The following is a 12,854-nucleotide window of genomic DNA, read 5'->3' as shown; positions in this document are numbered from 1 at the left end:
TCTTTCCTGAACTCTTTTTTTGCTTTTAAGTGGGTCTATTCAACCTTTTAAGTGCAAGATTCTGTTTCACCTGATTTTTCTTTTAACTGCATAAATTGTGAAGCAGTAACTTCCCTGAGAGCCCACAGAACTCAAGGTTTCAGGGTTTCTGAAAGGTTTTGCTTGTTATGAGTTAGAAATTTCCCATGATTTCTGCAGTCACAGTATCTCCTTTTCATTCAGAGCTCAGAGAACTGCAGCCTTTTTCTGCAAGTTCAGGACATGACACACATCCTTAATGACTACAAACAACCCCAAAGCAGTGCTTTATTCCAGCATAAAAAATAAATAAATCATGATTAAAGTGAAATTTTATATCTGCTAGCTGATGTTCATATGGTTTTGACAATGTTCACTACAAACTGAATTTAAAAACCTAAAAAATTTGACATTTTGATTGCAAAAACATTTACTATGATACTTTCCAATTCTGCAAAGGGAAAAGAGCCAACAGAACAATGTCTTTTTTTTTTTTTTTTTTTTTTTGCCTGGTAGTCTCAGTGCTTTGCTACCCATGGAGTATAAATTAATTTTTCCTTGCTGAAGGCTTGCAGTTTAATTAAAAAAACACAGCAGGGAACGTGTGCTTGTGAAGCCACGGTTGATGTCATGTCATGGGACACTCTAAGTGCAGAACTCTCGTGTCTGTCATACTGTACCTCAGCCAGCAAATCCAGAAGTCTCTTGAAGTCACTGGAAAGTTTACAGAGCTCATCCTCTGTCTCTTTGGCCTCCAAATCAGGACAAAGTGAGGTCAAAACAACAAGTCTGGATTTCAGCCAGTTGTGATTTTCTCCGTGCTTGTGAATATGCTTCCTAATTTCCTGCAGAAAAAAATCAAAACATATTTTCTTCAAAGATACAAAATACATCAATAACTGACATTCATCGCATAGTAGGGTAAACATACTACTTTAGCTTGAAACGCTAGAAATGTACTAGTTTTCTATTTGCATAGCTCTATCAGATTCTGTTTCAGTCAATGGCTAGAATTTTGCACTTCCACACTTTACTTCACTACTAATTAGACTGTTCTTTAGTAGTGGAATACTTTTCCCTCATAAACCTTTTTACTTACAGATAGATAGATAGAGGGCAGGTGCCACATATATATTTTCCATATATTGACCATATTCATTAGTTGCAATTTAAATCTGAGTTGCTGACTTCCCCAAAGAGATAATTCCACGCAATATAAAGTTAAGTGTAATTTTTTTTCCTATTTAAATTTCTTTATTTCCACGCGTCTTTTCAGTCTGTAGTTCATTTGTATCTTTGTGGCAGTGCTGATGAAATGTTGGCAGCAGTGAAACTACATGAGTAAATCAGACTTTTTGAAGCAGAAGCACCCATTAAGCTAAGGCTCTGTCAGTTTTATCAAGGCCATCCTAATAATGTTTCTCCATATAGCTAGACTCATAACCTGCTCATGGAGTTTCACATAAACACCTGAAGTATGTAGGTGCTTCTAGTATGTGAAATTTAAAATAACCCAAAAAACAGAAAGAAGGGTCAAGTCTCAGGTCTCACAATAAATCATTGCTTTAAACTAATTTAACTAACTAACTAACTAAATCTTCAGCTATTCTATCAGTCTGTTATCAGTCACCAGTACAAAACTGAATGGTAGACTATTTTTTCCTCCCCTGTTATACTATGGTAGAAGAGAATTTTTATAATAGTTGATTTCCTTACATGTAAGTAATTAAATCTAAGATCATTCAAGAACCTGCAATCCAGAAATTTTTGCTTTTCTTTGAGCAGTACTTTTAACTCTGCATGCAATAAGATAAGGGGCAAACATTTTTTCAATCTGCCCCTATAATTTTAATGTTCAAAATATAGAGGGAAAGGGACCTGTCACTCTCTAAATTATTAAAAGTAAGAACTTCTGCTACATTTGCTGTAACATGCACCTTTCTCCTGGTAATGTTTTTAAGAATACCAGGAATCAACAGAGCTACTATGGTCTCTGTAGTAAAACAGTGCACTACTTTGGAGCAGAGTTTTATCCAGAGCCCCACTAGCAGCGACCACAGCTTTGTTAGAATATAAGCTAAGGGCTCACCCCCACAGATGCTTTACACTGCTTGTATTTGGCAGTATCATTAACGTTTTCCTTTATCTTCTTTAGCTCTCTTTCTGTTGATGAAATCCAATTTGCCAATTCAGAAAATCTGAAATAAGATATCATAGGATGAAAAAAAAAAAAAAGACAAAAATTGCTACCACAAAACAACAACCTCTTAAGTGTAGGCAAAAAATTATAAAATCCACTTGAAGCCCCACTATAATTTGTGGAGTTTACATAAAGTATAGTTTTCTACTTGAAGCTAAGATCATAGCATCACTTTTCCCATGGTACTATGATGACACACAGAGAAGTGACCATGCATAAGGCTCTGGCAGACCCAGGTAGGAATGGAGGTGACACCTGCTCCTATAGCCCTTCCAGGTGTCCGAGTGCTCTGTCAGCTTCATGTATGTGCTGTCTATCTGGGATTTCAGATCCTTCAGGATTCTCTGGCTGCTTTCCAATGTCCCCCTCACTGGATCAGACACTGGCAGCTTTTGGCACAGTTCTTCCATTCGTTGTAGCCTTTTCTCACACAGGTGGTAAGATCCCTTATCACCAAAGAACAACTGATGGGAGATAAAGCAGAAAATTAAGTAGAGATACAAAATGGAAGAAATCACCCAGCATATCTTTATATTTTTCATAAACTACTAAATTAAAAGAAACTTTTTTTTTAGATCAAGAATTCATCTGTCATAAGCTGGACACAGAGAGTTAGTTGGCTGAAGAGTTAGAACTTCTGTTTATTACTGACACTGAAATGTATTTCTGCAAACACCCCCCTGGAGGCATGGAACTCATACCATGTGTTCCTTGATCATTCTTTCATTGCCTTCTCTGGATAACACCTTGTTCTGTCGAGCTAGTTCAGCTTTGCACTCCTCCACTGTCACCAGGAACTTGCTTTTCTGTACTTCAATTTTCAAGTGGATCAAATGATATGGGGCTTCTGTTTGAAGATCCTACACACCCACAGGGGCAATAAAGAAGCACAGAGATAAAACACTACTCCCACTATTTCCATGCAAATTTGCTACAAATAAATAGTCTAAAACCTGATAATATAGAAAATAAAACATATATGTTCATGAACAGATAGGGGTTTGTTCATACCCACTTTGTTACCAATGCCTTAGATTTATCAAAAGGTCATCAGTTGTGCACCAAAATTACAGAGACATCTTCATTCTTGGCAAGACATAGCAAATATTTCCCGCATAAAATAGTATTCACAACTGCTTCCATAGGTTTCTGCCTGCCTGCTAGTGAGACGCCTCATCCATCACCCCAACCTTGCCCAGCAACATGCTGTAGCAGGCAAAACATTCCATAGTTGGTGAGCAAAGTCAGTTGAGTTGTTAGAGTCTTTGGCATAAGACACAATTTAGGCTGATGGCCTGATGTCTTACAAATTTGTTTGTTTGGTCAGGAAAGTAACTAATTATCCAACATCAGCATAAGGGAAAAAATGCTAGCACCTGTACTCAAGACAGGTATCATTATGGCTGTATATAGCTGGGGAGAAATAATTAAATAAAAAGAGTTTTATAATTAATCACATTCCTGAATTTACTTAAAAAGGTTTTTCAAGAGGCTACTTGTAGGTGTAGAGGTATCTAATATTGTAAAATACTTTTCCCCCCTGTTTTTCTCAATTGTTTGAGAAGTCAAATAATACAAACTGTTTTGCTTTCTTTCATTTTAATTTTTTTTCAATATATAGGTCATTCAGAAACTTCCCAAAACTAAGACTGACAATATCCAGAGATGTCATTCACTAACCTTCCACTGCCTGTGGAGTTTCCTCACAGCTTCCTGCAGGCTGTGCTGCTCTTGTTCTGGGAGGATATCAGTAAGTTCATCACAAGCTTTTAGAAAGGCATTTAGGACTCTCTGATCCAACTGGTTAAAAAATTCCTGAAGTGGTGGCAGAAAGTGAGAAGATGAAGCTCGATATTGATATGCCAACAGGAAGTTCCCCAATACACTCTCTAAGTTTCAATGTTACTTCTGTTCAATTGAAGAACTGATATTTGAATAACGGAAATAATTATTTCTAGACACTTAAAATCCAGCAAATTCATTTATTCTCAGCCAGTACACTGAGATGGCATTTTAACAAGAAGACATTTCAAAGTCACATGCATATGTTATGGTTATAGTACAGAAACAGATATTAATCTAAAAAAAGAGCAGTAGATGTGTTAGATTTTCAAATACAATGTTCTAACTCTCAATGGTTTACTGAAAACCCCACTCTAGGTTTTTTCACCTTCTGGTTGCTTACATCCAATCTTACATCAGTAAGTGAACTGATAATTTCCTCTTTTGTTTTTCAATATTAACATCAGTTTGAGCTGATCTGTACAACTTCTACACGTGCAAGAAATCCACACCAATTTTAGAATTAAGCAGGCTTTTATGTCATGCATTCAAAGATTTCCATGAGGAAGGTCAGAGAATTTACTCACGCTATGTTTCCTGAGAAGCTCTTCAGGATTTCCTTTTTCTTTTAAGCAACAATTGGCAATCTGTATTACTTTCTCCAGTTCTGCTCTAGACTCCTCAAACTTCTTCATCAAACGGCTATTTGCTTCTATGTTTTTTCTCCACTCACCAGCTTTCCTGACCATATTCTGAGTCACAAGCAAAGAAAATGAGCTGGCACTTTCACACTGAGTTTTATTCGCTCTCTTTCACCATGACCTTACAAAACATGCATTTAATTTGCTTCACTCTTTTAAATATATGATTTTCACCATGCTTCTCTCTCTCATGATCCCATTTTCCCTATTTTTAATACTGAGGCTTGTGCTAATGTCATCATTCAAATAAAAAATAGTAGATGAGATGATTAGATGTCTCTTATATTTTCAGAATGCCTCTGCCATTTAATTAGTGAGGTTTTTTCCTAAAGACTGCTTTCAAATGTGAAGCACCTGGTACAATCAGAAGCTTGCCATTTCACTTTTGCTAGCACCAAACTACCTCCCCTAACATGACTCAAAGTGAGGGGGATTTGACCCATAGATCCAACCAGTTCCATGCTTCAGTTCTTCTGACCTGGAAGAGGTTTGCATGATTATCACACCAGTATATTAGATAGGTAACTGGGCACAAAGATGCTTAGAGGACAGCAAATTTTGTGGTTTGGTTGCTGAAATCCTCATTTTGCAGCCCTAGTCACAGTTCTTCCATTAGTCTGCTTTTCAGTCCATCCCTGTGCACTGCAATATCCAGTGGCTCCAATTTCATGAGCAAGTAAGAAAGCTTACCAGGAGAAATGAACAGTTCAGCACTTTGACTGCTGCAAGGTACTTGCATCACTGCTTACTGTACATCCATTTCACCATCCTCACTGATTACAAACCTCAGCGTAAGGAACTTTGGTGAGTTTACCCAGCCAGCTAATCAAACCTGCAGTTCTCAACTTAAACACCTTGCTAAATCTCTTCAAAGTTTTCTGATAAAAATATCTGCATAGTAATAGAATCATATAGGGTTGCACTATTTACACAAAAAACTGCCAGTTTCCAGTATTTTAACTTCAAGTCTGAAACACTTTGTATGATTATACCCTATTTTTTGGGTTTACTTTCTAACACAAAAGAGATAAACCACAGCCCAGCCCTATAGAAACAGAGTGATTAATGTTGAACATGGTAAATGTACCAAGTTACAAGTGCATCTGCTTTTGCTACAATAAGCTAAACTTAAACAATTATTTCTACATCGTAAATCAATCACAACTTATCTTTAGGTACACTTCACAAAATATAATATAAATTCTGAAATTCACCTCTCAAAGAGCTATTTATTAATAGGTGATTTTCTGCAGTTTAAAAATCAGCCTGGATAGTTTTATACTGAATAAAAATCACCTGAAAATAAATGTGATAAAACCCATTATGTGGAAATCTGACTCAAAGATAGTCACAGAATCACTGAAAATCCTAAATTTGAGTGGACATAAAGATCACTGAGATAGTCTCTGGCTCTGCACAAGACAACCCCCAAAAAAATCACACCGCATGTAATAGCTAATTTCACTTTAGAGTGGGGCTAGACTGGTGCTGAACAGCCCCAAAAATAGTAGTAGCAACTCATAACAACAGGTAAGGGAAAATACAGGTCAAAGGCCACATCTTTGGATCATCAAATGAAATAGATTTGCAGGTTTCTATATTCACAGTCCACTGCATTTTCTGAGGAAATAAAAAGTCCATGCGAAACTTGCATGTGCAAGTTTCCATCTTCCATGCTTTTTGTGAAAGGGGGTGTGTGGGAAGATAGAAGCAGATGATTAGCCAAGATAATAAAGTCAGGAGAAACAGCAAACAGTGCAGCCCTAACAAGTAGGATTTCAGGCTCCTCCATCCAAAGGGCCCTGAGGCATGTGAAAGTTCTCTCAAATCCCAGGTTCCTCTGTGGCAGGCTCACCTCTGAATAAGTGCATGGAGAACATTACTGTCAATCCCCTGAATCCTTATTATGTGATAAAGACAAATCTTTAGTTGATAACTTGACATCAGAGAGGTGAGGTACCCAGGACAGTAGCTACAGAGCGATGAAATGCAGGTACAGTAGGATGGATCAGCTGCACATGAACAAATTTTCAGAAATATGCACCAAGGTATGGAATTTTTACCTGAAAAGTAATCTGAACTTGTGTAACTTTCTTCTGAAATGTTGACTGATGAAAATGCTTTAACACTTCAGTTGAAGCCACACATTGAAGGATACTCTGACTATTTCTCTCAATTAGGGACACATCTTTCTTGCAGTTTTCTTGATAAGCTACCAAATCCTGAAAGAAAAAAACCCATATATCTACCCTGGCCAGGAACAAAGAGGAAAAAGGTTTGGCAAAATAACAGGAAGATCCTTTTTGACAGTAAAGACAAAAGGGATGAGGTCACAAAGAGACTACACAAAACATTACGTGGAATAACACAGATGACACAACTTTCTGCTGAAATGTAAACTGTTGTACCCAAACAGATCTCCAGCTATTCACAAAACAAAATACAGATATGTACTCAGGCTCTTTGGGTAGAGAATGGAGGTCCATTGATCTACATTGCCAATACACTGTAGATCAACACATTGTTCTGTGATTTAATTTTATGGTACTTCTATATTTATATAGTAGTATAACTGAAAATAACCAACAGTGACATAGGAATGACAGCTCTCAGTAGCAGGTTGAGATCTCAACCTTCCTGGCCTTTCAACAAATTAATCCTTCAAGTCAGCTTTTGGAATTCAGATTTCATTATAAATTACATTAAGTCATGAGAAATATACTTTTAAAAAGAGAGAAAAAGAAAACATGCATGAAACAATACAGGCCGAAAAAAAGTTTTAAAAATCCTACTGTGATTTAACTTTTCAAGGGAGTTCTGACTAGCTCTGAATTCCTCCAAAATGAAATGCTTATTAGCCATTAAGAAAAGTTAATGCTATACTGCAATTAATTTCAAATAAAGCACTTTTCCAAGCCTTCAAAAAACTTCAATAATAGTCCAAGGAAACTTAGAGAAGTTTCTGATCTTGATTTTTCATCTACCTAATAAAAAAAACATTGTATTTCTTGTATTTCAGTCCAATTTCCACTAGATTAAAAAAAAAAAAAAGTCTTATGTTTACTTCTTGGATTTAAACCAGGACACTAGATAGGTACAAAAGTTTCTTTTTTTTTTGTATTTATGCCTAGCTGACTTTAGGATAAGGCTACATCTGTTGCCTGAATATCTGCTCAGCTTACAGAGTTACAATCCAAATTCCTAGAAAGATGATTGCAAATACTCAGAGGCAGCAGACCTCTGTGAGATGCTTTTGAAACTTACTTGGGCTTTTTGCTTAAGAACAGTTGTTGGCTGTGCTTCAGGATCCAGGATAGAAATTATTTCATTTACTTTTTCAAGAGATTCATAAAAATGTGTGATTTGTTTCTCCAGTTCTTCCAGTGGAGACAGGAGACGTTGGCATTCATACAGCAGGGCACTGGAATACTCCTTAACCTTGTGGTCAAGAAAAACAGTTATTGAAACAGTTGTAAAATTCAATAAATAGCAGCTTTTTCTGCATGTAGGTTTACATAGTTGTTACCCATTCTTTTTTAAGATAGAGCAGTCCTGATCTTGAATTACTCCTTAATGAAAAGAGTATTAAATTTAAGGATGGTAGTCTTAGCATTTAAGAGAAGCAACTCCTCCTCCACCCTGAATCAGCCTATTGTTACAACTATGTACTTGTTCAAACGCATATCTGTGAGAATTTATGTACAGGACCCTACTATTCATTATTACAACAGTCTACAATTTGTAGTAAAAAAAAGCATTCTGCAACCTTGCCCAGCTGCTCTTTGAGCCTTGTCAAAGTTGCCAGCATTTCATTGGCTTCCTCTTGGGAAACTTCTTTTGTAGTAAGTTGCACCGTCCTTGAAACTGCTTTGTACTGAGCTTCCATTGCAGGCAATTTCTGCTTGATATTCTGAAACAAGAGTTTAAAAAAAACTTCAACAGTATTTATGCATTCATGGGAGATGAACACTGGATCATACTTCAAATCCATGAAAATTGAGCCAGAGAGTATGAACCTGAATAGATTCAGAGTCAACTCACCTGAATGTGATTTGAAACTACCAAGACAGAAATATCTACTGAGACAGTGTTGTGGAAATTTGCTCTAAAAAATGTCACTAATAGATTACAACTATATATATTTTAGATATACCTGGAATCATACCAAAAAAAAAGCACCACTGGTAAAAACCCAATTAAAAATGGGAATGCATACTAAAATAATTTTATGCTATCAGAATTCAATATTTGCAATTTTCTTTCTTTTGAAAGAGGAAGAAAGAAACAAAAGGCAGACACTTACTTCTAAATCTTGCACAAACATTTTGACGTCATGAAAGGACACTTCTACAGGGACTGAAAATTTTGCATTGCTTCCATCAATAAAAGCTGTCAGATGGGCCACACCATCCACATACTCCTTCCTCATTTTGTCCAGTTCATCTGCTCGAGCATACTAAAAAAGAGAAAGAAAAGGAAAAATACAAAACAAAACACAGTAACAACAAAAAAACCCTAAACAAAACAAAAAACCCCAACCCAAATTAGACCAAACTACTTAGCAAATAAGTAATGAATTAAGAGAATTAGCATGCTTTCAGTGCAATTGTTTGTAGGAAATATTACATTCAATGAAATTTAATATAATGGAAATAACCTAAATTCATCATCTGCATTAGTTTCAGTAATAATGATGCTAAGATGAAGGTCAGCCATACAGGAGGTCAGCCTCTTTTAAGGTCTGGGGAATGCAGACTTGTTTGTTTCTACCCTAGAATCAACAGTCCAATTGATTTCTCACTACCTACAATACCAATTTTGAAAATTCAGCAAAGAGAATAAAACATGAAATGTCTAGAAAAAGCTAAAGAATAAGGGAAATCTTAATAAAGGAATGCTGGCTGGAGGAAGGGGAAACACATGCCTTAGAAAGTAGAAAGAGCTGTGCGACAGAAATGGTGAAAAAGCCTGTGAGGAAAAAAAAACCCACATAGCCAGCATATGAAAGAAGCTGCATAAGTAGTGGAAGAGACATTTACATCAGTGAATCACCCTAAATAGCATCAGCAAGTAAAGCTTGAGAACATTCTTGTCAACAGTCTGGAAAAGTTACAATAGAAGAGAGACAATCATTTTCTGCTTTTCCTTTTAACTTGACTGCATAGGAGATAATAATGTCAGTAAAGGAAACAGATTCAGTACCTTCATACAGGCAACTGCTATTTAAAAATCACTGGAAGGGGACAATATTGATAAATGTATATTGACTAGAACAAAGATATTTTCTAACGTGTTTATGAGGTATGAAATAGTTCTGTGTAATTAAGATCACATCTTCTCTTTGATTTTTAAAGAGCAACTATGGAAACCACAATTCCTTTTGTATCAGCTACATCTCTTACATGAGGTAAAGGGTAGGTTTATTAGTTTACTATAAGAGCCTGCTTGTAGGCAAGATAGAAATAGTCTGACCAAAATGGAGAAACATTTAGTGGTTGCCATACAATAATTGGAAGGAGCTTTCTTTAAAGAGTAGTAAAAATAATATTTTTCACCATGTTCACTGTTTAGCTTTACAGAGCTTTTACAGTAGCAATAGGTACTGAAAAAATAATTTTCTTTGTAGAACAGTAGAAGTTATGTATCAATAATAATGCATCAAGACAGGTGATGAAAAACTACAGCTTAGTTGAAAATGTCCCCTCACCAGCCCCCAAACAGCTGTATAATCAAAAAGGAAAATAAAAGAAGAGCCCAAATACAATAAATTACTGTCAGGGAGTAATTTCTAATTTAAGTACTGATGAACAGTTAGGCACTTTAGAAAGCTGTCCTATAGTCCTGCTAACAGGGCAATCTGTCTTGCTTGCCTGGAAATGACAAAGTAAATATTTAAAAGTTGCAAGGGCAAAATCACTTACCTGCTTAACTTGCATAAACAATTCTCTCCACCTTCCATTTAGCAACAGAAGCTGCTGTTTAAGGTCTCTGGAAATGGTCTCATCACATGTTTCAATTAGAAAATTACCAGCATCATTCATGGCCGTGTGCTGTTGGATCCAATGAGGCAAGTGCCGGAAGAAATCCTGAGGAAGAAAATAAAAACAGTTCCAAAACATTTTCAATTAGTCTTTATCTTAAATCATAAGACTAAAATTTAATCACCTGCTCATGACTTGATAAAAACCTCATTGAACAATTATTCTCTGATACTCTTCACATCAAATATGCCACAACAGGATTTTAATGTCTGTGAATATAACCTGTGGAATTAAAAATTACTGCCAGTTTACTTACAGCTCATTTTACTCCAGAGTGACTTCAGATAAACCAATGAAACTCCTCCTTAAGAGAAAAGCCCATAATTGAAAATGCTGTTAGGACTCAAGTATTTTCTGTGTTGTCCTTAAACAGTGTGGGCTGACAGTAACCCAGCCATATGCAAGCTGTGGAGTGGTCCTTCCCCTCCTGTGAACCACATGCAGCATTCCAAGGTCTGGCCTCTCACATGGCCTTTGAAGACTGATTTTTTTTATCACTGCTTCCTTCTATCTCAGTGCAGGTGAGCACAGAGGGGAAAGAGATAGGTGTCAGTGATTTTGTCCCCCTCACTGAGACAGCCTAATAAACCATATGCATCTTGCAGGCAGGTATGTGCACATAAACTGGTAGAGAAGACAAAGACCAATTCCCTCCTTTTCTCTGTTCCTGACAATGGGCAATTATTCCTAAGGCAGGTATCCCTGGGCTCTATGGCTCCACCTGTATCATAAACAAAACATGACTCAAGAACTGTCTCATGATTGTCCACATCTTCTCTGACATGGTTTTGGCTTGTCCCTGGTACCCTTCTCACAAACAATGCATAATTCAGTGAAGAGCATAGTCTGTTCCAAACAGACTGGATCATGAGGGTGCCTTCCTTCAGGGGAAAAGGAGTAATCAGAAGCATTCAAGCTACCTGATCCTCAGATTTAGGAGGGGCAGTGATGCATTTTGTTTACGACTATCAATCTACCCTATAATTCCAAAACCATTCACCTTCCATGTGACGGTCCAATGCAGTCCTTTGCTCAATGGTACATGAGAAAAATTCCTATCCAACCACACTGTCAGACACCCCAAGTTTCAGAGCTACAGTTCTGAAACTGTATTTGTCAGAACCCATCCCCATATAAAAGAAATTCAGATGCAACTGTAAAGAAAAAGTCACGTGGTTGTATACTGGTCAAATATATTGAAGAGAGAATTGAACATCACACAGTGTTTCAGTTCCTTAAAGCTGAGATCAATAGGATTCAGGTGCTCTGTACTAAAATATCAGTGAATAAATTTAATCAGCTCAGTAAACTGCATCTGCAGTTTGAAGCTTTTTTCACTTGCAGTGGAGCAACCCCCTTGCTTTGTACAAAGGCTAACCTGTATGAGCACATCCAAAAGAAATAAAGTCTACTGAATCTGGCACTGGTCAGCTTTCCAATGGTCAGGCTCATTAGAGGGCAAGAAGAAAAAAACATGTGGAATGAACTACTCACATCCTTGTTTCCGCACCTTACTTATTCCCACAAACCATTACCTTCTGCAGACCTGGCTGGGGAGGCTCTCCATTTCAGAAGCCAACCTAAGACGTGTTAATTTTAAACAAGTTTGAGAAGCACACCTCATTCTCAATTAAAACACTGCACCTCTTTTTAAGGAAGTCACTAGATGAGATCTAGAAGCTCTCTAAAACCTTTTGGATACAGCTGTGTGAGAAAAGTGTGGGAGGACAGAGTGAAATTATGGAAAGTGCTTAAGAGGTAGTGGAAGTAAACAAAGGAGCTGTAGAAGGAACAGTTTGAAAAATACAAGCATACTGGTATTTTTTTTGCAACATCTTCGGTATTACAGATTCACAATAAGGTTTCTGAAAACTGAAGCCAATGAGAAAGCGGCTTCAGAAACGGGGCACTTTCTCTTCCAAATCAAACATGCTGGTCTGGAAACGATGCAGAGATAACACAAAGAAGACAAAATCATGACAGCATGATGAAGGGCTACTGTGGTAGCCTACCATAGAATATAGAGGTCTTAAGTAATGCAGGTAAGGTATGGAAATGGCCAACTTTGTATCATATCACTGATATCATTGTGGCTTTACAGAAAAAATATTT

At 36.9% G+C, this 12,854-nt stretch overlaps 1 protein-coding gene across 1 annotated transcript in view; it reads right to left on the bottom strand.

Annotated features, from left to right (window-relative positions):
* The window catches only part of SYNE1 (spectrin repeat containing nuclear envelope protein 1), a 281,934-nt gene that overhangs the window by 187,447 nt on the left and 81,633 nt on the right, over nucleotides 1-12,854 (bottom strand). The window contains exons 17-27 of the mRNA XM_059468351.1: nucleotides 10,623-10,787; nucleotides 9,005-9,157; nucleotides 8,468-8,611; nucleotides 7,966-8,139; nucleotides 6,765-6,923; nucleotides 4,588-4,752; nucleotides 3,899-4,033; nucleotides 2,920-3,078; nucleotides 2,474-2,682; nucleotides 2,108-2,216; nucleotides 699-863 (exon numbers count right to left, since the gene is read on the bottom strand). Coding sequence (XP_059324334.1) covers nucleotides 699-863; nucleotides 2,108-2,216; nucleotides 2,474-2,682; nucleotides 2,920-3,078; nucleotides 3,899-4,033; nucleotides 4,588-4,752; nucleotides 6,765-6,923; nucleotides 7,966-8,139; nucleotides 8,468-8,611; nucleotides 9,005-9,157; nucleotides 10,623-10,787 — 1,737 coding nt within the window. The remainder of the gene's footprint in view (nucleotides 1-698; nucleotides 864-2,107; nucleotides 2,217-2,473; nucleotides 2,683-2,919; nucleotides 3,079-3,898; nucleotides 4,034-4,587; nucleotides 4,753-6,764; nucleotides 6,924-7,965; nucleotides 8,140-8,467; nucleotides 8,612-9,004; nucleotides 9,158-10,622; nucleotides 10,788-12,854) is intronic.

The sequence above is a fragment of the Ammospiza nelsoni genome, chromosome 3, assembly GCF_027579445.1.
Source record: "Ammospiza nelsoni isolate bAmmNel1 chromosome 3, bAmmNel1.pri, whole genome shotgun sequence".
Lineage (NCBI taxonomy): Eukaryota > Metazoa > Chordata > Aves > Passeriformes > Passerellidae > Ammospiza > Ammospiza nelsoni.
This window is presented reverse-complemented; position numbering and strand designations above follow the sequence as displayed.